At 26.6% G+C, this 9790-nt stretch overlaps 1 protein-coding gene across 1 annotated transcript; it reads right to left on the reverse strand.

The window, feature by feature from the left end:
• Nucleotides 1-3935: 3935 nt before the first annotated feature.
• LOC126905298 (ubiquitin carboxyl-terminal hydrolase 47-like) lies at nucleotides 3936-9402 on the reverse strand. The gene is made up of 12 exons (XM_050684865.1): nucleotides 9318-9402; nucleotides 8907-9247; nucleotides 8678-8840; nucleotides 8256-8609; nucleotides 8048-8169; nucleotides 7748-7941; nucleotides 7510-7681; nucleotides 7325-7452; nucleotides 5178-5800; nucleotides 4841-5099; nucleotides 4578-4775; nucleotides 3936-4191 (listed from the first exon to the last, which is right to left on the reverse strand). The coding sequence occupies exons 1-8, from the start codon at nucleotides 9388-9390 to the stop codon at nucleotides 7363-7365; spliced, it is 1509 nt and encodes a 502-aa protein (XP_050540822.1). The 5' UTR covers nucleotides 9391-9402; the 3' UTR covers nucleotides 3936-4191; nucleotides 4578-4775; nucleotides 4841-5099; nucleotides 5178-5800; nucleotides 7325-7362.
• Between the last annotated feature and the right edge of the window lie 388 nt (nucleotides 9403-9790).

The raw sequence follows: 9790 nt of genomic DNA on the forward strand, positions 1-9790 counted from the left end.
ATTTAAGTTAATTACCCTCAAAAATTTCTNTTAGGCAACCCTAAATTTAAGTTAATTACCCTCAAAAATTTCTCTCGTTCCCCGTAAATGGGAAATTTACAAGTTACAATTTTAAAAATTGCTAATTTTCGACATTTTTTCTTCTTTTTCTTTAAACTGTAATTATACTTCTTTATACTTTTTTATAGATATATTTACCTATCATTTTGTATATTTTTTTTTATAAATTTGAACCTTAACATGCCCACAAGGTGGGATTCAAAATGACAACTTTTTCAACTTAACTTTTGAAAGTGTTACAATACAATACTAAATATTAAATATCAATTTCATACTACATTTAGTAGATATTTATACTTATAAATGAACTATTAATTAGAAATTATGATAAAAATAAGAGTTAATTTTGTTTTTAGAATAATCAACCAATTTCTTAAAATTAAAGACTATCTACAGATTTGCATCGAATCGTTTTTATGATAGTGATTTTAATCACTGTCAGATATCATCTATACTGGACCCAACTATACCATGTCCCCATTGCGCTGGGGTTTTTTTTTTTATTTGTACTTTTTTTTTTTTTGCAAGTTATAATTTTTTATTCAACATAAATTTCCGAAAAAAACTACATATCTTGAATTCCTAATATTAAACAGAGTACATGTAAAATGCACTCAGATCTAAATCTTCATATACAAATAAACAACATAAGATTACAACAGACCCGAGAATTCTGCTACCTTGGAAGTATCATGGCTTTCAATAACAAATCAACACATGACATCAGAAGAAGAATAGTATTGGCAAAGCAAGCATTCCAAAACAAGAATCAGCTTCTTAATAATAAACTTCTGAGTATTGGCATATGTAAAAGATTTGTTAAGACATTTGCCTGTAGTATGCTTTCATAAGGCAGTGAAACATGGACAACTAACAAGAAAGACAGACGTAAACTAGAAGCATTAGTGTTATGGACATGGAGCAAAATGACAAAGACCAATTAAATGAGTAGACAAGAAAAGAAATGAGCAAGTAAGAGAAGAAAGACAGCTAATGAAGGTGATTGAATCAAGAAAAATAAAGTTAATTGGACATATCATCCGACATAATGACTTAATAATTAACATCTTCGAAGAAAAAATTACTAGGAAGAAACCAAGAGAACGCCTAATGAAACAAAATTTTGAAAATATCCTGTAACTCATGAACTGTACGTCTTTTATTTCACTGAAGAATTTGGCGTCAACAGAGAGGAGTGACTCCAATGATAAGGCATTGCCTTTAATAGATTATTATGATGAATATTAAACACAAAATTAAACTATTTTTGTTTAAAAAAAATTATATTTTATGGATATGAAATAAAGTATTTAAAACGATATTTACATGTTATACAAATCGTTCAATATAAAAAGACAATGTCTAAATTTTCGTAAAAACATGGAAATAATTCAATAGCAAAATTTTTATAAAAATATAAATACCTAAAATGTATGAATTTTTTATATACAAATTTGCTCAAATATCAATTCTTAGAAAATAAAATAAAGATAAACCTCAATATAACAATAATTGTTATAATAATAATTATTATTAGGTTTTGTTTTTTATTCTTGGTAAGCTATTTAGGAAGATGTAATTTTAAGAGGCAGACATTTTGCTTTAGATTTTCTTTTCCTTGTATTTTCGTTGCCTCCTACTTGATCAGGCCACACGAATCCCTATGTTCTATTTGTGCAGGCGGTGGACGTTTTTATTATTATTAAAAATCTAAAGAGTCTCGCAAGAGATTTATGTGAACGTTGCAGGGTGAAACGAGTCGTATAAGGATAAAATATATTGTTTTGTGTAAGCAAGTCAGAGGCGCGCGCACGTATGTCATAAATATGCGATGGACGGCATCGAAAACAGTAAAATATATTATTCGTTTTTTCCCCTTTAAGGATGGCAGTGGTAGTAATTCTCTGAAGTGACAGCAAGCCGCCAGTTTCATCGTATATCATTTAAGCCGGCGGCTTTTATTCCTATTGTGTATGCATTGCCATGCCGCTGTTTCCTCCAATAGAAATTATCCATGTTGCTAGTAAAACAAAAAAATATAAAGACCAACAATATTGAACTGAATCTATACTAATTTTTATTTTATGAATTTGTTTGAAAATTTATTTGGAAATTAATCGCATAATTTGTAACTTTTAAAAATAATTTCAAAAAATGTATTTAAATATGCAACAAAATTCATAGATACATTAATTTTTGTTACATAACAAAAACCATTAATAAATTACATATATTTTTATTATTGTAAGTTTACAAAATGTCAATATTTCATAATAATTGCTTAACTAAGGCATAAAAAAATTTATTAGAACTGTTTGTCATTTAAAATTATTCTATTCGAATATCGTTTAATAATTATTACAACTGGAATTTAACAATCAATATTTCAAAAATTTCACATTTTCAAAAGCTGCTTAATTTTAGATATTTTTTTATTTTATTTAAAATTAAAGGCGGTCATTTCAATTTTTGGATAAGATAAATGTCAGTCCAGTGAAAAATGCATTTTTATGGACAAAAAAAAACATTAATGTAAATATAACTCCATAGCTTTGTATCCCAGTTAAACATTAATTTGAACTGTTCGTAATTTAAACTGTTTTTAGTTGAATATCATTTAATTATCATTAGAATTTTATCGAACAAATAAAATTTATTAGAATATAATATATACACAAAATTAAAAAAATTATTTTTATTAAAAAGGAAAGCAAACACGGAATAAGATAATAAAAAATATGAGAAAATATGTATCAATAAATACATTTGGATAAATTTAAACATAACATTTCTAAATTATAATATGATTATCACAATACAAAATTTCTAATAATTTTTATAAAAAAATTTTAATTCAAAAGATAACATAATTAAAATATCAATTAATGCAACGAGTGTTCAAATAAACACAAGAACTAGTATTTGACTAATTCATAAGACATAATATATCTTTTCGTAATAATGTTGTTATTCGTGGGATTTTGTAAGATGTGACAATAATGTTGTAAATTGAATCAACATTGACTGCAACAAAGAAATATTATAAATTTTTGAGATCAATAATTTTTGTGGTTAAACAGAGTTTGATTTTTACACAAAACATTCAATAAAAATCGAAATGTTACCTTGAGTTACAATTATGAAATCATTACAATGGTTTAACTGAATTAATAAAAATTATTACACACCTGTGTTTTATTTTTTTTTTAGCTCAAAGTAATATGCTCCGATTCGAATGGAAGAACAGAACGAATGGTATTTTTGACGACAAAACATTCAATAAATAAATAAATTCAATAATATTCAATAATTCAATAAATTTCTGAAGCAAAATTTATCTTTTCATAGTAACGATCTTATTAATNAATCGAAATGTTACCTTGAGTTACAATTATGAAATCATTACAATGGTTTAACTGAATTAATAAAAATTATTACACACCTGTGTTTTATTTTTTTTTTAGCTCAAAGTAATATGCTCCGATTCGAATGGAAGAACAGAACGAATGGTATTTTTGACGACCAATAACCTTTAATTGAAAAGCACTTTATTTTAGAAAACAACAAAAGTACACATTCTCTCTTTCTAAAATCTCTATTTGCAAGCAATTGCACTTAACTAAAAATTACATATTAGTTAATTATAATCGAATTTTACACTTAATTACACAATAAATTCAATAAGAGTTCATATAAACACAAGAATTATTTTTTGCTGAATTTCTGAAGCAAAATTTATCTTTTCATAGTAACGATCTTATTAATGGGATTTAGTAGGCAGCAACAATAATGACGTAAATTNTAAATAAATTCAATAATATTCAATAATTCAATAAATTTCTGAAGCAAAATTTATCTTTTCATAGTAACGATCTTATTAATGGGATTTAGTAGGCAGCAACAATAATGACGTAAATTTAATTAATATTCAATGCAGCAATGAAATAATAAAGAGTAATGAGATCATTTTTTTGGTATTTATATAGTCATTTGTCTTAATATGTAAGTGCCAAAATCAACAAATGAAATATGTCAAATCAAAAATATTCTGAAATTACAACTTTTTTTTATAAAATGAACAAAGTGTTGAACAATTATCTCATGAGAGCCTCTTAGTCGTCATTAACACATCTGTAAATAAAAAAATAATTAAGTTAGTTTTTTGTAATAATTTAAAAATATTGATGTGTTACTTATCATATCAAAAGTAATTAGGAAAATTAATGGTATTTGATGTTATGATACTTTAAAACTGATGTAAATAATACTACTTTCAAAGTATGAAAATTAGTTTGTTTAACCAATTATATATGTCTAATATTTTTTTTTAATTAAAATGGTTTTATTTAATAATATTCTGGAACAAAATTAGCTAAAATAAAAATAATTAAATGTGTAGAATAGTTAACGTACTTGGCTGATAAAGTATAATTATGTAATAATGTAAAAAAGGCAAATATTATTTGAGATAAATTCTTTTAAAAATATATTGCTTTATAGTTATTATCATGACATACCTTTTAGTATAGCAATTACCAGAGCTTACATATAATTAAGAATTGTGTGATCTTGTAGCATTGCTTCATATTTTTAACTTTTCAATAATAAGTAAGAGATTACTAAAATATTAGTTATTATAACTCTTTAGTAAATTTAGACTAAATGTAAAGGCTTCTATTAATTTTTTTATAAATTCAATGTCCCAACTATAAAATCTGAAAATATATATGTACAATGAAATATCAGTTACTTATTTATTTTATTTTAGTATTAATCTCACTTTGAATAATTTGTCTTCCATATTAATTTTATATTTAAACACATAATTTTTAATTTATTTAGTAAACAACAAAACTGCATCACAAAATTAATTCCAACGTGTCTCGTTGGGTGTTATTAAATAAACACCAAGATTTTATTTGATTAAATCTGCTACCTTGGTCGAATACCCCTGTTTGTTTCACAATGCAGTTGACTTGGCAAATTTGATTTTGGATGGTTTTCTAGTAAGTAGCAATTTACGAAACTTTTTTAGAGTCCTATACAGATATTATTAATTAAACAAATAATATATTTGATCTAAAATGTTACTTTTTATTTTAAAATTTATATATTACATCAGCAAGTACATGACCACATGATAAATGTTACATAAATTTAAAATGTGAGCAAACCAACATGAATACCTTTATAGTTATTAATCATATTCATTTTAAAAAGATCCTACTTTAAATATTCCAAAATTAGAATCATTATCTATGTACATTATCATAATTTATCTGAATTTTCAAACTGTGTGTATACTTTATCTATAGCTTTAGCTGAAATATTATGTGTGTGGCCATTCTAGTCTTCTCTGTGCTAAAATACTTGAGCAGTTTTTAAAAAACCCTCTTTGATTAATGTGACTATTATCCCAATGTATGATGTAACAAAATACAATATTATATAACTACTTATAAAATCTTTTGATTATATACCTACACAAATAAAAAAATGTGTATTAATTACTTTTTAAAAATCTACTAACCATCTGCAGACGTAGCATTATGATCACGTTTGACATATCAAATTTAATTTCTAAGTATAATTCATGAAAATCATTCACGAAACTTTTTATTGGAGTAGGCCGAGGCATAAGTTTTCTATTGGAGAAACCTCATTCAATTATACTTTTTAAAACAAGATTTATAATTATTGAAAATGATAAAATAGCACTTATAATAAATTTTTGCAGTATCTGAAATCAAAATGATATAATACTTATAACATACAATATTAATTTTTTCAAAAAACTACGAGAAAAGTTTTTTGATTTAAGACAATAAAATTGACAAATAACTTTGTTTTATGTGTTATAAAGTTGCACTTTTGGAATTCTTTCAATTAGTGCCGATTAAGTACATAATAATATTTTCGTATATTAAAATTACAAGAATAGAATAACATGTAGAAAATCAATCAATAACAAAAATATAGCTATAAAACTAATCATGATTGTCGTCACCGATTAACTGTTGTCTGTGAAAAAAAAGATTAAAGCGTGTTAAATTTTATGGATGATGATCTAAAAATATTGGCATTATTGCAATGTAATTCGACGACAGCTCTGTATATTAAATTACAAACTTAAATGTAAAAGAATTTAACCCTCACTGTGTGGAAGTGCATGAATGTACGCTTATAAAAGTTACTCTAAATTTCATGTACAATAAGACAATATAGTTGGAATTGCTAGAAGGCTTTAACACATTCATAATTCGAACTATTTAAAATGCAATTTTTTCAAGGTGAAATGTTTAATTCATGTAATAAAGGATTTAATTTAAGGAATCAAAAAAGTATACATTCAATTAGTAATGGGTACGATAAAAATGTATTTGAAATATTTCTAATCAATTTGATACGTATCATATTTTTTAACGTGTATACTTGTAAGACTGTACTTCTAATAGTTTAATTACAATGTGTCATCCGTTGGATAGTATCGCGACGCAATACAAAAAAAAATTACACAAATTAATTAGTACTTTTAACGTCATGTTCGTCGTTTTGGTTCTTTTCGAGTCCTCCCGTTAAGTACACTTGTCAGTCCCAATCCCTCCAATTAATAAACCAGTACAGGGGTAGTTATTAGACTCGTCAGCACACGGTCTAGCTCAAAAGTATCAGACTGAAAGATGGCTCCTCGTTAGCCATCAGCACAACTATCTATTCACTATATGTACTAAAGGACGTTCAGAAACTAGTCAGCATAAACACTAATTGTTAAGATCGACTAAAGGACCAACAGTCCAACCTTGACTTTAGCCGCACACACATACGCACAATTTTAATAACACGGCGGATATAACATATTTACACCAAGTACATGTTTTGAACAGTTATTTTTTATTTACGGGACGTAAGAAACACAAAATCAAAATATAATACAACAATGTAACACAATTAAATCAATTCGAAATTCAAAGTTACACACTCTAAACGTTCTGACTCGTAACAAGACGTTTCTTGTTAAAAACGTCAAAACTCCTTTACTTTTCTCGTTTTCTTTTATATGTTCTTGTTTCCAACATTGATTTGCTTACTCTGAATTTTCCCTATACATGACATTATTATTTTACTTAAGAATTTAAAATTGCATACTACAGTGTTAAAAATCTTATACTATGCTAATATGGAAGTTATTTGATACAGTCTCAGCTATTTACTACAACTGGTACCACAAGATGGCAAATTTAGAAAGACAAAAAAGAATAATTACTTCTAATGCGTCCGAATATCTGCCATAGTGTACCCATCTTATTTGTTGCTCTTATCAAGGAGTCGATAAAAAAGCATGTAAGCGTTGGCCTTACCGCCAAATGTACTTTTAATTACTCCTGGATTGACCTGTTAAATAATATTTGATTTTAATCATGATGTATACAAACAATGCTAAATACATACTCGAGACACGACGTGGTCATTAAACTCGAACCATTTATTTGTTTTTAATACTTTTACATAAGCAAAATAGTGTCCGAAATTTGCCGACCCTCTATGAACAATTACACTATATAGTTCATAAATCATAGTTTGATCTTCGAACGGCATTTTCAAGAAAAATGGAAACGTTACTCTGAGTTACATATATGAAATCATCACAATAGTTCATCACAACTCAATTATTATAAATGTTACACACCTATCATTTATTTTTTTTGTTCTCAAAGTTTTCATGTCTAATATGGTCCGACCCAAGTGGAAGCACAAAACTAATGGCAATTTTGTCCACCGATAACCTTTAATTGCAAAGCACTTTTTTTCACAAAACCCACAAAAGTACGCATTTTCTCCTTCTAAAAACTCTGGCTGTAAGCTACCGTCAATAGCACTTTCCTGAAAGCCACATATTAATTAATTATTGTAGAATATTACACTTACTAATTAACTTTATTAGTAATTATAAACAAGATAAATAAATATACGGTTGATAAATACATACCAATGAACCATATGATCTAGTGGCACCAAACGGACGGATCGGTAACGATATATCCAAAAATGTGGAAAACTTTTCCACAGTATTGTTACACATGGTACACGTGATATAGTCAGTCTGAATACCTATTACATGTTAATGTAAGTTATTGTACATAGCTTAAGATGTATTTTTTTTTATATATTTTTAGCTTCGAACACATTTTATTTACCTTGAAAGAAATCTTCAATGCTATTGGAGGACGTGGAAGTTTGCAACTGTTTGCTTAAAACTCCCAAGAGATACCGGCTAAACTCTTGAGCGTCTTGTTGAATTTTTAAGTACTTTTGCGTCCAACCAAAACTATTGGTTAGCTCGTTTGTTTCTACTGCTGATGTTTTTCTTTCAAGTAATCTAAGAAAAAGATTCCGGAGCTGTTGTCCAACGTTGTAGCTTATGTCGTCACCGGTACAACGATCATGAGCCATGTTCAAAATGACGTTCCGGAATTCCGGTGTGTGAAACAACACTTGGATATAAGCATTCAAGTAGCAGGTGGCGCCTTGGTTTTTTAGACCGCGGCCCACTAAAAATATTACATACACTAAGTCATAAATAATTATGAAATTAATATAAAAATAAAATTTTGATTACCTTGCGACACACGACTTATCGTTGGAAAAGTAAGGAGAGTTTTCTTTTTCAACACTGTAACATGTTTTTTAACACCAGAGTCATTGTTTTGTGGCGTTTTCACAATTTTATTTGTGTATCCGATTGTTGGCACATAATTTAGCTTTATTTTCCATAAAAAAACCTAATATATTATAACAAATCAGAATTCGTTTTCGATTTTTTTAAGATATTCATGTTTAAGTCTTACGTTGACAACTAAATTGTAAATTTTTTCTTTATGACGGATTTCGTTTGAGAAAAAAAGATAACCATTATAAAAATTATTCAACGTTAATTGAAGTATTGCGTTTTTCAAAACGTCAGAAAGCAGTACTCCATGTGTATTTAACTCTTTACAAATTTGTGGATTTACAAAATGTTGAAGAGGTTCATAGACTTCCTCTTCATCTAATTCGTCAGGAGTAGATTTGACACAGCATAAACACAGTTCAAACTTTCTTTTTATGTGTTGTTTGCAAAAATTCCATACTGACATACTCTTTTGTTGGGATTTCGTTTGACGGACCTTTACTTCGGAATTACCATAAGCTAATAAAATCGAAAAAAATGTAATTTGAGAAGATCTTATCTAGAACTCTAATAAAGTTTAAATACTTACATTTTTTTAGAGAGATTTTCTTAATATTTGCCCAGGTTTTTTTCCAAAACCCAACTGACGGGTTGTTTGTCATGGAATTTGTAATATTTCCACTTTTATTCATTTTATTTTAAATAATATATTTCAAATTGTATAAAAAAGTAATATATAATAATAACAATATACAACTTATTATAAAGATATATATATATAAACAATATGTTAATTTTAAAACGTAAGAAATTCAAGTACAAAAATAGCTTTTTTAATTGTACGTGAATGCTTTATTAGCTTTATGAAACAAATTAAAATTATTTTCGTATTAAAAATCAATTGTTTATTTTTAAATTGCCAAGGATTTTATGTGTAATATTAGAAACACATGATTTTATTTAAAAATTTTCAATTTAATTTAAACATATTTTGATTTACTTTTAAATTTAATGAACTATAATTTCAATAAATGCGTGTTTAAAATGTATCTTTTTAATTAT

Source organism: Daktulosphaira vitifoliae, unplaced genomic scaffold (assembly GCF_025091365.1).
Source record: "Daktulosphaira vitifoliae isolate Bord-2020 unplaced genomic scaffold, ASM2509136v1 Scaffold_4, whole genome shotgun sequence".
Lineage (NCBI taxonomy): Eukaryota > Metazoa > Arthropoda > Insecta > Hemiptera > Phylloxeridae > Daktulosphaira > Daktulosphaira vitifoliae.

What these genes read in the sequence shown, in the direction of transcription:
- LOC126905298 (XM_050684865.1), bottom strand. Translation starts at nt 9,390, where the DNA reads ATGACAAACAACCCGTCAGTTGGGTTTTGGAAAAAAACCTGGGCAAAT. An exon ending in GAAAATCTCTCTAAAAAAAT is followed by an intron (nt 9,248 to 9,317) that starts GTAAGTATTTAA and finishes CGATTTTATTAG; the next exon opens with CTTATGGTAATTCCGAAGTA. An exon ending in GATAAGTCGTGTGTCGCAAG is followed by an intron (nt 8,610 to 8,677) that starts GTAATCAAAATT and finishes TAATATTTTTAG; the next exon opens with TGGGCCGCGGTCTAAAAAAC.